Here is an 18,058-nt window from a genome sequence, read left to right on the forward strand (position 1 = left end):
CTCTGTAGACCAGACTACATTTCAGTTCTGCTTTAGCGTCTACACTATGAATGACTCATCCTTAGACCGCTTCCTTTGAAGGCTGCAGCCCCTGAATTGAGACGCAGTTAGTTTTACACAACGACGTCGGCCATTTTGGACATGTTGCTGTTGTTCTAAGGGCAAAAATTTGCTTAGTGGAGTTAAATAACACTTACTTTGGCTATTCCATTAATTTTCTACCACACTACTAGGAAATTTACATGATGTCACGGGGACTCAAAAACACACGATTCTTACTTTAATTTCAAAACTTAAAAAAGTAAACAAGATGATGACTATACATTTTCACTTTCTCTGTGCTATCGGTTTATTTCAGCTCATCAAACTAAATAAAGTGTTTAGGATTGATGTACAGCTCTGTCGGGGAATGTTGTTAAAGCCCGATCCATACTGCGGTTGTGTGTTTCTGTGTATTGCTCTGCCTGTGTGTGTTCCTATACAGAACCTATTGCTGTGAAAAAGGCTGCTGGCTAAGCACCTTTCTGCTATAAGACCCGGCCTTATGTTTAGTCAGCTGTTCTTAATTGCCTCCCAGCGCACGCTTACACACCCGCACTCGTCTTCTCTATTTATTACGTGTAACAGGTGCTTATTGCTACAAGCAAACAAAGAAGGCAGCATGCGGTGTTTATGATTAATACATCTTTTTTAAATTAAATCTGTGTCCTTCTGAAGGGACAGGGTTTTATAGAACTTATATTTGTATATATTTGGCTTTTATAGGAGCAGAGATTGATGACTCTTTTTGTATTTGAAGGATGTAAATGGGAGCTGGAGAGAAAGGACCAGAAAATTAGAGGAGGAGTCAAAAGGGGAGGGGAGGAAGAGATGGAGAAGCGGAGTTCAACAAAAACAAAGGGAGGAGATGAAGGAAGACAGGAGGTGAGGAGGGGATTAAAAAAAGGAGAGAGCTGGAGCACTAACCTCCTGATTATTTTGTCAGACGGCGACTCGACTGATGCGAGATGACGCTTGTGTCGCTGTGATTCAGTGAGAGAAAGAGAGGAGGAGAGAAAGGCAGCAGAAGCAGATGAAAAAGAAGGAAGCGTAGAGTGAAAAATGTACACAGAAAAGGAGCTTGATGGCTCTATTTTAGGGAGGAAGCAAGAAGGAAGATGAAGGGAAGGGTGGGCAGAGAGTGAAGAGGAGGGAAATAGAGGAAGGCTATTAAAGGAGTGAGTAGACGGATTAGAAGAGAGGTTGAGGAACGGGAAGTATCTGAAATAAAGGAGAGGAAATGTTTTTGCTTTTTCTCCACCACCTGTTGCTGTAGGGACACAGGGTATCCATGTAGACATTAGCACTGATATGAATGACAGCAGGCAGTATGTGTGCGAGTACCCAGGGAAGAGCCATCACGTAATACAAACAGGAACGACTGTGTTATCTGATGGATAGTAAGTGGGAAAAAGGTTGTAACACTTGAATTAGAGGAGCTCAGATGAAGCACAATCAATGTGAGTGAGTGTTATAAAGAGAGCCATTTATATCCCGACTATTTCTGCTGCTGCTTTTACTGTTGCAACTCAGGGTCTGACTTCCTGTGTGGGAAGATTCCATTACGTGCTTTTTCAAACCTTTATTTTGAAAAGACAAATGTTTTTTTTTGTTGTGTGTACGTCGGTGCATCACTCAATATCTCAGGAACACTTTGAGGGAATTTCTTCAAATTTGGTACAAACGTCAACTTGCACTCAAAGATGAGCTGATTAGAATTTCAAAGGTCAAAGGTCGAGGTCACTCTGACATCTGATAAAATGTTTTTGGCTGTGAAGTTAAACTCAAAATATGACACAAGTTCACCAAAATGTCTTAAGAGGATACAATGATGAAGTGATGACACGTTTTACCCAAAAAAGGTCAAAGGTCAACTTTATTGTGATTGGAAAATCACCTTTTCTGGCCATCATTCCCGTCCCAAATCCTTTGAGTGCGATATCTCGGGGAATGCCTTGAGGGAATTTCTTCAAATTTGGCACAAATGTCATTAATTGGTTAGAATTTAGTGTACAAAGGTCAAAGGGCAAGGTCACTGGGACCTCAAATGTTATACCATAAATTGTAGATTTAAAATGACACAATTTCACACAGGTGTCTAAAAGGATATGATGAAGTGATGACACATTAAAAGATCAAAGTTCAACCTCATTGAGACATGGTAATGTTTGGAAAAATACTGCTATGGCCATTATTCCTGTCCCATTCTTGTGAACCTCTTATCTCAGAAACCCCTGAAGGAAACATCCACCATGACTCAAGACTTGTGGTCAAAGGTCGAGCTGACTGTGACCTTGTGACTGTCACATTTTTGCAAACTATTTCTATACAATGTTGTGCAGCACCTTTTGTTTATTGTAGGCGTGTGCTGTTTGTTTTTAAGGTAATTTCTTCTTTCAGGTATATCCAAAATGGAAACGTATCCCTGTCCCTTGTCCGAGCCACAGTTACTCTGTCTTTCTGCGAGAAACACTGATTAATGTTAACTTTACTGCTCTGAGGAGGCGATACTTGACATGATGACAGCTCTTCATGTATAAAGTCTGTAAAATGTTTCTTAAAGGATTTCTTTACATTCCAAGTAGTGTTTAAACATTTGTTTATACATTTATGTTGGTGAAAAATGCTCTCAGTGAGTGAGAGAAATCTGGGGCCTCATTTATAACCGTGGCGTGCGCACAAAACAGGGCTTGAAAGTGGCGTACTCAAACTTGAGGGGAAACTGTTTAGATGTCATATTTATACAGCGTGGACGCTTGTGCGTAATGCTGCTGATGGATACACTGACACTGCTGGTGAACTACGTGAATGCTGTAACAACCTGTTGTCACTCGCTGATTATTCTTTTGTTCGTGATCCTGCTGCTGTGTCCTCCGAACGATGTGTGCTTTCTGAACGCCACCTCAAGCTGTCAAAAAGTTCCTTCCCTTCATCTTTCTCATTTACATCCACAAGGTCCTTTGAATCGACCATTTATGGTGTAATGTGGGCGTGTAGAGGGCGGAATAAGAGGCTAATTCTCGTGCGCACATTTCCAGGTGGATCGTGATTTATAAAGGGAACATTGGATGCAGGTGTGCGTGTGCACGGTTTTATAAATCGGACCTATTTTTGGTGCATTTCGGGGTTTTCTCCTTACGTACAGTTTTAGTATGATGAATGAGATGTCAGGTGATTCTCTGTCAATATGCATTCTTTGATTCTGAACCGGCTCTAGATACTGATTAGAAATTCCTTAACCATTTTTATTGCTGTGTGCCGATCTAATTATTTCTATCCTGTTGCTATGTTTAGCCTTAGTAGGGGTATATGATATTAGAGTGTTGTCTTTGTAACAAGTAGCGTTCCACTGATGACCAAAAGTTGACAAATGGTCTAAAAGTTATATCACACAAATGTAAAACTATCATCAATTCAATTAACATAATGGTTAATTCGAATGCTCATTTAATATAAAAATGTTTCAGCAAATGAAAAACAAAATAGGACACATCTTATGTGTTGCCTTATTTTTGTCCCCGTGTGCCTCCCATAGCTCTAATTACATGCCAAGGGTCCTCTGTGACTATCGGAGACACACGAGCGAGGGGAGGAGTGAGAGAAAGTGAGACATGAGGGACCTGAGAGCTTGGCAGGTGTGTTAATGGATGTTACTCTGACAACCAAAGGCTCCGCTGGGAGAGGGAGGAAGTGAGAAGCAGCTCTGAGTCATCAGGTAGAGAAATTACAAACAGCTCAGCGTGAAATATCAAACTGGTTTCTGACGGGAGGTCTACGTTTTAACTGGAGTGTTTGAACTGCGTGAACTCGGATGGAAACAAATTGATACAGGCTGCCACGCCCTGTTCTCGGTGTGTGTGTGTGTGTGCCAGTATACACACACACACACACCGCCTGGTATGCATTTTACATTTTTACTATGTAACCCAAAGCCCATCTGGTTGAGTTTTGTAACTGAGGAGGGAAACAGGAAGACGGGGACAGAGGATCCTTTCAGGCGAGACACTTCCACCGAGGAATGCCTCAACAGAGTGTGGAGGTGGAAACGGCACCCGAACGCAAAATTGACTCTTCAATTTTTGGGTCTAAAAATAAACAAAAACTTAATTTTCAGAGCGGCAGAGTGCTCATATTTAGCATGAAAATGTAAACAATATAGTCCATAAAGTCATTATGTGATTATATCTGAAGTACTTGGTGTTTTTTGTTCCAGCAAAGAGCCAACAGAAGCAGCTTTTTGCCTCCGATAATGACAGCTCCACTTGAATAAAACATCCCATCTGTTAGAGGGAGGAGAGGCGCACATATATGCATGATGGATCAGTGTTTTTGTGCTGTTTCAGTGAGAGAAGTGGACGATTGCTTATGTAACAGGACTGCCCACGTTCAGTCATTTTCATCCCACACCCTCTCTAATGTCAATACTGTCAATGCTTTCAATAGGCATGAAGTGGAAGCTTCAGCACACTGATTTATACTAAGTGCACAGTAAGAAAATAAGCACAGTTGTTAGCTGAAATTATTCTGTTCGGAGTGTTACAGGTGGCTTCTATTATAAGAAGAAAGAATCTTTATTGGTTGTTACTTTATATGAAAGTGACAAGTGCTCCCGGGGTCATTCAGTGTTTTTGCCGTCTGCATATTTTTCAGCAGGAACTTTGTTCAACTTTAAAGTGACACTAACTCAAAGTCTGAGCTGTAGTTTTGTTCGCTCAATCTGTGTTTAGACATTTCTAACACTGGCTCCTGCGCTCACTGCTCAGATACTTTGTCTGTACACAAAAGTCGGATTTTAAGTACCGTAAAATCTGGAGTATAAGTCGCACCAGAATATAAGACGCAGTTTGTTTTTGGGGGTATCCCAGAGGGTAAGAGAAGTTATTTCAACACCATTTCAATTTATTTTCATTCAAAACACACACAATTATAGCCTAACATCTGTTTTCACCATGTCAAATTTTCCAATCCTGCTAGCTAGTGGTGTGACGATGCGTTAGCTCGCAGCTTACGATAACGTTGTTTTTTTTTTGTTGTTTTTTTACACATAAACAAACAAACAGTTTATTCATATGTGTCTACATATATATCTACATACTAGAGATAGACCGATATGGTTTTTTCAGGGCCGATACCGATTATTAGTAGTCAAGGAGGCCGATAACCGATATTTGGAGCCGATATTCATTTGCAGTAAAAGTGAAAATATTGGCGTCCAAATTTTGAATTATACAAACTCCAACACTTAACTTTGTTTAGATGCCTTTAAGCATAGGTTTATTAAACAAACAAACAAAAAGCGCAGGGAGTTCCCAGGGTCAGCAGCATCTCTTATAAAGTTAACTGAAATTTTAAATAAATAACTTCCTGAAGTTTTATAAAGTAAATAAAACAAAGTTAAATAAAATTTGCAAAGAAATGAACTCTTACCGGGCGTCAGATTTAAAAAAAATTTAGAATTTAAAAATGTAAAAAAAAAAAATAAAAAAAAAAAGGCCGATGCCGATATGCGTCAAAATGCCAAATATCGGCGCCGATATCCCTACTACATACATACATTTGAATACATACAAAAATGAATAAATAAATAAAAATACAAATAAATAAATAAATATTGTGTACCTTAATTCAGGTCTAAAGTTTCTTCACTCTTTTACCCACAGAAGAAACCAAAACTTATTACATTTATCATTATGATAAAGTTGTTTGTTGTGACGGTAGCGACTGCACTGGCCGTCATGACGTCCATGACGGAGCGATAGCTAGCTTATAGCGCCATCGTCTGGGTGAAATACCATAAAATAAAATACCTCTATCTGCATTTTATACTGGTATACTGGTCGCACCAGTTTACAGAACACAGCCCACTTTTTAGATTATTTAAGGGCGTTTTTAGCGATTTCTTTATTGTAGATAGTTTATAATATCTGAGTAAATATTAGCTCTCTTATTTTTACTTTCATTAAAAGAGAACTCTAGGATTTAGCATTGCACCCTTATAACTGTTGGACTCATGATGGACGTTTTATTAGAAAAAGATTGTTTTAGTCATTCAAAACAATTTCCTTCTCTCTTTAACCTGATTACACACAAAGCAACACAACGGCTGACTGCACAGTTGTGTGGCATTTTGCTAGTAGCTGCTGATGTAGCCTAGGGTGGCTAGCTGGCAGTAGAGATCTGGAGTGAACTTCAGAAGACTTCTTTTAATTCCAAACCCCGATTTATTTGGTTATAATTACGTTTGTAGTCATCAACCAAGGTTAAAGGGACAGTTCAGCCAGCCCTCAGTCAGACAGCCATTGACCTCAGCACTATGTCTTACTCTGCACAACGGCCCTGTATACCTACGCATGCAGCGCACCTATTGACGTCACTGGAGGAGTTCTTACTTTCTGTGGAGCCAGAAAAGACTTTCATGACCCCTCTAACATATTTGGAAGTAAAAAACCCTTGCAGGTATTCATTCAGATTATTTTATTTCATACCCTCTGATGGTTTCATGCAGCATGAGAGTGTTTCCACCTTGCACTGAGTTTCCTCTTCGAGCAGAGAGGTAGAGCTGGGTGGAGTCACGCAGGTTACTCTACACCCGGCTGTAATCCCAGCAGGAATGCCCGCTGCACAGCATTTAGTGAGCATGGATCTGGCTGCCCTCCTCCACACTCCATCACTCCCGTTGATGCAGACACTGCCAGAGAAACCTGATCACACTTCAGACACTGTTACGAGCTGTTGAGAGAGTTTGGCCAGGTTGTAGTACGGGTGCAGATTGCAGATCGTACTCTGAAGCAGGAAGTGTTGGCTGCAGAGTGAAACATTAACTGATGAGACGCTCATTCTGAAATTCTGCTGGCGAGCTGAGAAACTCAGAAATGTTGTCCTCAGGTCTGACCCCGAGACGAGTCACTACTGGAGAGAAAACAGGGACGTTTAACAACAACAGGGGGCGCTGTAGACACAGGAGAGTTTATAATTGTTCATTTTATTTAAGTTTTCATAAATGCTGGTGCTTTAACATCCAAATGAGGAACCCTGAAATGTTTTTTTGGGGTGTTGAGTTGGTGGAGGACTATAGCAGAAGAAATTAAAGAACTTTTTGTATCTCTAAGGGCGCTTTCACACCTGAAGGCTGTTTGTTTGATGTGAATCAAAGACCAACTTGTTACAAAGTTGCATTTTGCCTCCAGTTTGGTTTGTGTTCACACGGCAGCTTTTACCAGCAAACCAAAAGTTTTAATGTGCGATGAAACTGCTCTCTGATTGGTCAGAACTTCCACGTGGGAAGACGTCCTGAAGTAAAGAGCACACTATTCATTTACTCAACACGATCATGGACTTTAAACTGGTAATCTCAAAGAATTCGTTCTCTTTGGCGCCACCTATGGCGATAAACGGTAACTGCAGGAGCACACTTCCCAGATATCCAGACAGTGCTGCATGTGTGACGTCCACGGTTGGCTCCGGTTGTAGCTCTTGATTTTCCTGGCTGACGGTCGCTTTCCTTTTCAGAATGTTTGCTTCATCTGAGCGTCGAGTTTGTTTCTTTGTCTTTGGATTTTCACTTCTTGTTGAAGTTGTATCTGTAGTCATCCATCTTTTCTTTGTTTGTTCAGCTATAGTAGATTACTGTTTACTCGCAACACTTGCAGAGAGCGGAAAAGCAGCCGCTTAGCTCCGCCTACCCTCTCTGGCAGACCAACCACTGCTGGCTGATGGAAAACACGTCACTAACCGGCGCGCCGCTTGGGTTTTTTTCCGCTGAAGTCACACAAGACACCCAGTCTGTGGTACTGCAAATAGATAGTGACTTAACAGACATTTATTTTGTTGTCTGAGTTTTTCTTTTTTAATTTTAACCGACTTTGTTCCTCAGTTCAATTCTCCTTTACTTTGGTAAACTTTGGTGGTTTGGTCCGCACCAGAGTTCCAATGCGTGTTCTCACCTGTCCAAACGAACCCGAAAGTCCAGACCAAGGCTGTCAGGTGTGAAAGCGCCCTAAAAAGAAGGCAGTGACTTATAGCAACAGTGAAGTGGTAACAAAAAGACCATTCAGTCCAAATATCAGATGACAATTTGCTTCTTTTTCAGAAGATCATTGTAACAGTGAAGGACTCTTCAGTGCTGAAAAGGTTACAGCTGTAATAATACACTTTAAAAAGGTCAAGAGCTGAATTCAAGCACTCCACATTGTGAGAGAATAGTTTGTCGTTTAGCCTGCTGAGTCAACCGAGCGTCCTTGAATCTCAGAAGAGAAGCCCACACACAAGATGAGACAATCAAAGTAAGAGAAACTTAAAGATGAGCATGAAAAGATTTTCAACTTTCAGCTTGAATAAATACAAAAAGTACAAGTTTAAAAGCAGACTCAGCGTTAATACACACTGCTGCAACTTCTCCCTGTATTTCACAACCTCCTATATTGTTATTGTAGCCAAATATGCAGCACACGGTGTAATGAAGCTGCTGATATTCTTTGGGGTGAGAGTTCCTGCCAGCGCGAGCCTTTAGAGCCAACATATTGTGTTTTTGCTGAGGCAGCCGTGGAGCAGAATGCTGCGCTTGGCTCTATTTCTCACTTCACAGGAACACAAGCTCTAATCTGTTAGCATGGTTTATTCAACGTACAGGTCTCTCTTTGCACTCTCTATCTCACACACACACACACACACACACACACACACACACACACACACGACTGGAGATGATGAATGTAAAGGGATGAGAGGGAAACAAAGAGAGATGGCTCCTCTTGTTGGCTTGGACTCCGTGAATCAGTTCCAAATGTACGTTGCTGTGTTTGCTTTGCTCAGCAGATCACTGAGAACCAGCGCTGCTGATTTCTTCTCCTCAAAGATCTTCTGCTTTAATCAACTCCGAGTCCTCAGCAAGAAAGGAAATCTGTACGACATCCATTTGTAATTACACGGAGCTTATAATCCTTGTTTTCTATTCCTGTTGACTCGTCGGAGGATGAATCGAAGGTCAATTTACAGTCTGCCAGATTCTAATTATCAGGTTTTATTTGTCTTCATGTTCAGCTATGATGACATAATTAAAGCAGCACTAATATCAAGTCATTATCACAGACAAAAATTTGGACAAATATGAGTAAATAAAACATACATCTGCCTGGATCCATTTTTTAAAGCTGCCTGAGTGTAGCGAAAATAAGATGCAAACATAACTTCACCTTTACAGTTTGATATGAATACTTTTTAGCGAACAGTTGCTAACTTACATATACAGCAGTTTGCAGGCATGTTTCTGTACACCTGATGAATTGTGATAACCAGCTAGCTATGCTTACTTTTTGTTGCTGGACAGGAAGTGTACAGTTAGTGGGATTTTAAAGCCAAATACAAAGTAGAGAGGACCCAGATGCAGACAATGATATTTAAATAAAACTAAATACAAAAAAAGGCAAAACAAAAGGTTTACTATGTGAGAGTCCAGCTAACAAAATGCAGAAAAGCCAAGAGGAAAATCCACACAGGAAACACGAGGAACAAGGTTACTGGATGAAGGACGACAGGTCACGGGCATAGACTCAACTGGCACAGAAGAGTAGGAACATAGAGAGTAAATACACTCAGGGTAATCAGGGACAGGTGAGACTAATTAACACAGGTGAACACAGTGAGGGCAGGGCACACAATCTGAAAGGAGGGAAACGAAACAAAGGAAGGAAGTAAAACAAGACATGACATACAAGGGGCAAGAACTACAACAATAAAACAGGAAACACTGAACACCAAACTTTGGACTTACAGGACTACAAAGTAAAACAGGAAATAATCTAACCAATGAAACACAAATGTAATACTAACTCAACAAGACTCAATCATGACAAGAACACAAAATAAAATAAATACAAAACTAAACAATGAGAACTCATGACAACAAGAGACAAGTGACAAGGTAAAACAGGAAACGATATCTGAACCCTGAAGTACAAATCAAAAACTAAACTAGAATAACTGATGACATTTTCACCGACAATAGGTTGGATAAAATGACAGGGAACGTCCCTCAGTTGTGGAGACAGTGTACAGTTTGGTTGGGGCAGTCTTCACAGTTCAAGTTGATAAAGATCAAAGGAGATCATTTCAAATGTAGTTGGAAAGTTTAAAATCCATTCTGCCTCTGTGGAGTTATAAATGTCTGATGTCAAGTCTTTAAACTGTGTTTACCAAGAATTTTATGGCGAAGGTTTCGAGGAGTACAACATCAGTTAGCCACATATCGACCCAGGACAACTTATTGAACCTTTTAGTCCGTGAAAAAACATCTAAAAAAATTCTTTCTCCTTTCATCCATCTGCCTCATTTGTTTGTTGGTGATCGCCTTTCGTCTACCTTTCAGGGGCCTCTTATTACTGCTGACATCATTGTGATGTTTTAAAGGCAGAATTTTCTTATTATCACAATGCTCTGTTTAATGCTGATCAATTATGAGGAGTAAAAATGCTTACATTATGAATTTTACAGATACAAGTGGTACAAGTTGTAATCAAACTAAGGGGGTAATTTGTGCAGTAGTTGTGCAAGAATTGCTTAAACATGATTTGTTATTATACAGTCGGTGATTAGGCAGTAGAGCTAACTCACCTGGCAGAATGACCCACTCAGCCTGACTCAGCCTCTTCCGCACAGTAGTGAACATATTGAGCTAGTAGTCATTTTTATTGCTTATTCCCAGCACTCATTTTAGTTTATTAAAAAGAAACAAATTGCTTCAGTCCTGATTTTTGATGTGTGGAGCTGGTGTAGCAGGTATAAATGTAATAAATCCCCCTGCGGAGTAAGGTTATTGCTGAGACAAGCTTCCTCTAGTATTACTTTGTGACTGTAGTGAAATGTAGAATGTGCACAAACACTATAAAGCTAGCTGGTAAATTAGCTTAATGCTAGAGTGACTGACTAAGCAGCAGCAGCGGTCTCAGAAGGAGCTGGTTTGCAGAAAATCTGGCAGAGCGTCTGCTATAGATCACTGTTCAGGACCTACACCAGCAAGAAAGGGCTTTAGCTCTACTCACATTAAACTCCTCTCAGCTTAAGCAGAAAAAAATGCGCTATAGCTGCGTGGTTTAAAAGGGAAAACAAAGACATATTTACCACTAAATCCCAATTCTCTTACCTAATGTTGAACATGTCTTGTTTGTTGCTTATTTGTGTTGCCGTGCTGCCATTGCTCTAGACTTCTGACCTCATGTAGTCAGTACCTCTTCTTTACGGTATTAGGCAGGGTTTAAAGATTATATTTTGTATGCTAAACCCTCTCAAATTAGTTACACACATTATTATTTTTAACAGCTGTATAGCACTAACCTTGTATGGATTGGATATGATTGCTATCCCTGTCCTATGGTCTGGCTAACTGAAGAAATGCTAACCTAAAAACAAGCTAACTATAAGCTAACGTTAGCTGAATCTCAGCTCTCTGCTCCTTCTGATATCCCGTGTCCGTCAAAACAGACTTTTGTTTTCTTGGTAAAACTGCTTTAGTTGGTGTTTCAACAAATTTTTAATCTCTCAACAAAAATTTTGTAAAACTGCAGCCTTGAAATGTGTAATGGAAAAACACAGATTACTGACATTTAGCTAACTAACATTAGCTGAAGCTTGGCTCTCTGCCCATCCCCATAGCCTCTCCGTTAAAGGGAGATTTTTCAGGAAGAAACTGCTTTATTTTGTGTTCTTTAGGTTTTTTATTATCTTAACTAACATTTTAAAAACTACAGCCTTAAAATGTGTGATGGAAAAACACAGATTACTGACATTTAGCTAACTAACACTAGCTGAAGCTTGGCTCTCTGCCCCTCCCCATAGCCTCTCCATTAAAGTGAGATTTTTCAGGAAGAAACTGCCTAATTTTGTGATCTTTAGGTTTTTTATTATCTTAACTAACATTTTTCAAAACTACAGCTAAAATGTGTGATGGAAAAACACGTGGACATTTAGCTAGCTCTGACTAACATTCTCTGCTAGCATGACACTGTTACCTGAAACATAAATCGTCTTTGCCGCTTTAAAACAGTAGTTACTATGGGCAGCCATATTATATATTTTTTGCTGTGTAGGTTACTATTTTGGAGAAGAAGAAACAAGAAGACTAAGGGGGCTAATAAATCATGAGCACAGTCCCTGCTGATTTTATGGAAAGTAGTAGAAGTAGATCTGTATACAGAAAATGTTGGACAAGTTAACAAAGTGCAGTAAAACATTGGCCTCTCACCAACTTGTGTTCCTGTAATGTGGACTTTTCCCAACAGACCTAATTAGCTACCAACTCCGTCTCCAAAATGCTTTTTAATCATATCTTGAGAGCAGCCTTACACTGGCCCTGAAGATAGAAAATACATCTTTTTGTTGAAATACAATGACAAGAAGACGAGATAGACGAACTCAAATGAACCACAATAAAAGCCTGGAGTTCACATACAGGGCTCAGGAGAAGGCTAAGTGAAGGTGTCAGACGGTTGCATGATTAAGCTAATGTGACTCCATAACCATGGCAACAGGAGCGTGCAGAAGGTGATGTAATCGTTTTGGAGGGAAACATCCATCTCTTTTCCTTTTGTATGTGTCACTCTACATCATTCAGTCTTTCCATCTCTTTCTGTTTCCTTTGAGTGATTGTTCTTCACCCGTATTTATTTTCACTTTTTCACTCTAACAATCTCAAAATGTGCCTTCTTATCTCTCTGTCTGTCTAATCCTTTGTCTCACTCTTGTTTTCTACATCCACCATGACCGTGCCTCCTCCCCTCCTCTTTTTCTGCCTCATTTCTTGCTTTCTCTGAAATTTTAAGTTGCTAAGAAACTGATTGCTGCTTCATTACAGCGCCTTACTGAAATATACAAGGAGAAGACAGGTTGACAGTTATGGAGGTCAAATCTTTAACACTTTAACATGTTTTGATTTTTTACTTAATTTACTTGCCTCTTGCAAAGTCACTAAATGTCTTAATTTTAACAGGTTACCAGAATAAATTAGCCCAAGTAGTTGCATAGTAGGCTACAGCTGTGCATTTTATTTCAGAAGTACATGTAGCGTACAGCCTTTAAGATAAAGAAGCTTACCTCTTCATCTGTCATCCTCACTTATCTATTAGCTAAATATTTAAGCTGTTTTTACACGTTTTGCCTTTTTAACCACTGAATCATTACCTTTAGCTAACTATTTCAACTATTTAATATATTTCTTTGAGCCAACCATTAACCATTTATCCATAGCATGAAGTGAACTATTTCAGGTGTTTATCATTATTATTTGCTAGCTATGTTAAAAGCTAAGTCATTACTTTAAGCTAACAATTTCAACTGTTTATTCGTTATGTTAGGCTAACTATTTCAGGTGTTTATCATTATGTTTTGCTAGCTACTTTAAACGTCAAGTCATAACTTTAAGCTAACAATTTCAACTGTTTATTCATTATGTTAGGCTAACTATTTCAGGTGTTTATCATTATGTTTTGCTAGCTACTTTAAACGTCAAGTCATTACTTTAAGCTAACAATTCCAACAGTTTATTCATTAGGATACATTAAGCCAACCTTTTTCAGGTGTTTATTATGTTTTGCTAGCTTTAACCGCTAGGTCATCACTAAGCTAACAATTTCATCTGTTTATTCAATACAGTAAACTAAGTATTTCAACAGTTCATCGGCTGCTTTCATCCAACTATTTATAAGCATTTGTAAGTTAACAACTTTAATTTTATCTCTATGTAACTATTTTAAACCAATTATGTAATATTTTTAGCTAACTATTTCAATTGTTTCTCTATTACTTAAAGCTAACAGCGTTAGCTACTCGTCGGATATCTGAATTTACCATTCAATATGCACAGCCTTTCTAACACTGGCACCTGTATTTGAACAATCTAGTGGTTCCCATTGTGCTTTGTAAGATGTTGACTGAAAGTTTAATCTTCCGTTGAGTCAATAAACAAACTGTGTGTTTTTGCCTGACAGAGTCATGACTCAAAAAATAAAAAATAAAAATAAGGGATGGCGATTTCTGACACAACATGCGTCAGCTGGATGCTTGTGTAAGGGTTAACATCCTCCGGCAATAATGAAAGATGAGAGGGTATAAATAACGGATAAAGTAAAAGAGGAACCAGTATGATGTGAAATGGATGAGGAGGGCAGAAAGCAGAGGGGTTTCTGAACCGGAGCAGAGAGAGTACTGGCCGGTCGCCTGCTGGAAATACCCAGACTGTTCCTCACACACACTGAGACGCACGTCATCAGTGTCTGCATGTGTGTGTGCGTGTGTGTGCGAACAGTTAATCATGCCATCATCCATCATGTCTTATTACAGCAATACAGCAAAGGATGCAGGTCACAAACACACACAATCTCCTCGTTTGGTTAAGCCCTTTGAACATCGTTTTAACAAGCAGAAGACCTCACAGAACATCATCAAAGAAGCAAACATACCCCCCTCCCTCTAATGCTGTTTCCTGCATCATCATGTAATCATGTGTCTTAATGAACAGAAAAAGATGGCTGACACCTGGAGACCCAATAACCTAGTTAACACTTTCATTAGCTGCTTTCTCTCACCTCCCTCGTCCCACATTTTCATCTTATTTTCTCCTCCCTGATGCTTCTGTTTTCCTTGTTTCCTCCCCATTTCTCTCTCCTCCATCCCTTTATATTTTACCTCCTTCTACTCCTCTTTCCTCCATCCTTTCCTCCCCTCCTCCCTCCTCCTCCTCCTGCCAGCGGCTTCATGCCTGCTTCTTGATGTTTCGCCATCACGGCCTGCCAAGGTGTCATCGCCAGGGTCATTTGCATGTCTCTACTGAGCATGCCCAGCAGAGCGAGGTCAGGATACCCGTCCTGAAGAGGCTGCATCCTGTTGAGCTCGAGCATGCTCTGTGTGTGTGTGGAAAATACACGCTGTCTGTGGGTGTGTACATGGATTAGGATGAGCTATCAGTATCTCTAATGGAAAGTTCATGACTAATTAACCTTTATAATGTCATGGAGGGTTATCATTCCACATGGATTACAGTGCAGCTTCAAGACAACACACACACACACAAGACGAGTGTGATGGACGTATTAGGATTATTTCTCCAAAGACGGACAGATGAAAGTGTAATTTGACTTTACTCATTAGGAGAGAGATCATCTGGAGCTTCTGCCCTGTTGTTGAGCCTGAAAAATTTACTGAATGTGCTGTCGTCTTGTTACAAGGATAAAAATAAGATATAGTATAGTACTCTTGTTATGTGTGGACGGAGGAGACAGGCCTGCGTCCAATGAGAAGTTATTAAAGGGACATCATCAAGGCCACGTTTTGAATTCATTTTTTTTTTATTGGCAATTAGCTGGCAGCTGCCGATAGGTTAAATTAAACAATCAATGATAACCACGCTCCAAGTTGCATATACTGTAGTTCCATATATGCGACACAGGCCTTTTTTTAACGCCTTTATTGGGAGTGAGAGGACAGTCGATGGTGTCGGAAACAGGACGGGAGCCGATACCGGGGCCCCTGCACCGAGGACTGTAACCCCTGCACACGGGACGCGCCATCCAACCGCCGAGCAAAACCGGCGCCCCCAATTTTCACAATTTTATGACATACATGATATAAAGTTTGCATGAAATTGTATACATACACTGTATACCTTAAAATACATTTTTTTTAGTTAAGGCTACTGAGATGTTCAGATATTTTAGATGTGAAACATTTCATGTGTTGTATTCTCAGACAAGCACATTCTGTATGATTTAACACTGTCCAAAATATGCACACATTGTTTTTTGAAATTTAATAGTTTACCTAAAGAAAATAGACCATGTACTTTAATCAACATTCGAACAAAATATAAATGCACCTGAGCTAGCTGGAAGTTTTCATTGGTAGTCCCTTTTGCCAGATGTTATTGCCTCCTAAAACAGCACAAACAATTCAGTGCACAATAGTTAGAAATATATAGTTTGAGATAAAAAAAAATACCAGTTTGAAGGTGTGAAGATGTAAATTTAGTCTGAAAGTATGTATGGCAAATAACAAAAAAATGCCCCTCACAGTATCTCAGAGATCAGAAGGTCCAACTAAGTCCATAAGCGATATTTAAAATGACATAAAACTGTGGAAAAAATATTCCCCTAAATGATCCATCAATATCAAATTGTATTGACTACATTACACTAACTTGTTAAATCCTTTAATTTAAAATCACATTCAAATGATAAAATTAACCAACTGTAAAAAAAAAAAAAAAAAAAGTGTATGTATGAAAAGTAGACAAATACTCTGACAGAGGGAAACAGTTCATTTTCTCCTCCTTAATGGGATCTACTTGTTGCTGCGGAGGGATATGAAATATGAAAGGGGGGGTTGTGATGTGGTTTGATTTGGCCCCGGCGCAGCGTAGGGATACTCCGCTCGCCGAGCTATTTGTGGCCTCGTGTATCCGGTTGCTGTGGAGACAGCTGGAAGAGAGCCAGCAGGGGAGCGAGACAGACAGACAGGCAGACAGACAGGCAAATAAATAACAGGTTTCCCAAACAGACGGGAGGATGTAAACAATGCAGGGAGACGGCTGTATATCTGATTTTCACTGCTGATTGACCCGTAGCTCTCTCTCTTTCTCTTTGTGTCTGTCTCACCATCTCTCCCTTTCTCTTTGTCTCTCTCCCTCTGTATCTCTCTCTCTCTCTCTCTCTCTCTCTCTCTCTAGGTAAGTGGCTGTAAAGGTCTCTCTCCCTTTGATGTGCTCTCAGCCCCTCATTTAACCCTCATCCGTCTCCTGCATTTGACCTACAGTCTGAATCCTGTCTCTCTCTCTCTTTGACTCCAGCAGGTGAAATAAGATTTGAAACATGAATTTACTGAACATAAAGACAAAATAATTTAGATAAAAATTTCTCTTTTTGCAAGAAAACAACACCAGCGAGGCTGCAGCAGAGTTCTGACGGAGCTGACCTTTTCACTTCCGCTCTCATTATACAGAAACAGAAGTGGGAATGTGCTGCACGGCTGATACATGTGATTTAAGGTCCTTGTAGGGACATTTATCTCTCAGTCTCTCTTGTAGTGCGACAGTCTGCCTACTCGGTCTGCGATGGTGATGACACACAAATCTCCACAAGCACCTTGTTGCTTCTGAGCCGCTGAGATGTGACTCTGTTATTGGTCCTGATGAGAGTTGTTGCTGATTAGAAACAACAAGGAAGATCTCAGAGTGAGAGGGAGTTTACAGGTGTTTTTCTTGCAGTTAGCGCTCAAAATATGACTTTTTTTTACGTAAATCAGAAACTTTGTAATCAAAAGAACGCAAATACTCTTGATAGTTTTGGGAACAGCTGTTTATAAATCAATAAAGTTGTGTGTCATGTTGCACAAGTGACGCCTGAGACTGCAGTGGTTGGATGTAGAACTCAAATGATTAATTAGTTTATTAATTAGCTGTTCGTTTGTTGTTATTAGTTGCTAATGTGACAATTTCTCCTGCGAATAAGACTATATTATTTCAGAGCCGTATGTTTGTCTGTTCGTCAGCAGTATAAAAGAAAAGCTCTGATTTTCATTAAACTGGATTGAAGCGGGTCATATTGTCCGAGGAACAACCAATTACATTTTAAAAACGATTTTGGTTAAATTGTAAGACGTGTCGGAATAATGGCCAACTCACGAAAAGGTAGAGTCTTTAAGTCTGTCAGCAAGGTAAGGTAAAACCTACAGGTCTGATTTTCATACAACTTGGTGGAAGTGTGTAGCATGGTCACAGGAACCTCCCATTACATTTTGGATCTGGATCTAACTCATGAACAAGATAGCAAACACACCAACATGTACTTAGGGGAGTTCTGCAGTGTACGATTGCCTTTCTAGCTAACTATAGCCCTTTTTACGCTGCGGTTCCACCTCAGCACCATAACGAAGGTCATGCAGCCGTTTGCCATTTTACATGGGACCAAGCAACGCCGGTGTAAAGCCGCCCCAGTGTGTGTTTTTAAATAGCGTTCCGGCTTCAAATACACACACAGAC

The 18,058-nt window shown here is 39.9% G+C and overlaps 1 protein-coding gene across 2 annotated transcripts in view; it reads left to right on the forward strand.

Moving 5' to 3' along the window:
* The first annotated feature begins 623 nt into the window (after positions 1 to 623).
* LOC138593971 (ankyrin-3-like) overlaps positions 624 to 18,058 on the forward strand; it is a 155,295-nt gene continuing 137,860 nt past the window's right edge. The window contains exon 1 of one of the 2 annotated variants that reach the window (XM_069665058.1): positions 624 to 924. In XM_069665058.1, the coding sequence (XP_069521159.1) occupies positions 778 to 924 (147 nt within the window). In that variant the 5' untranslated portion in view covers positions 624 to 777. The remainder of the gene's footprint in view (positions 925 to 18,058) is intronic. The other variant, XM_069665059.1, reaches the window with a different exon arrangement.

This window comes from Semicossyphus pulcher, unplaced genomic scaffold (genome assembly GCF_022749685.1).
Source record: "Semicossyphus pulcher isolate SPU_LCO1_2020_fin unplaced genomic scaffold, fSemPul1.0.p SCAF_16, whole genome shotgun sequence".
NCBI lineage: Eukaryota > Metazoa > Chordata > Actinopteri > Labriformes > Labridae > Semicossyphus > Semicossyphus pulcher.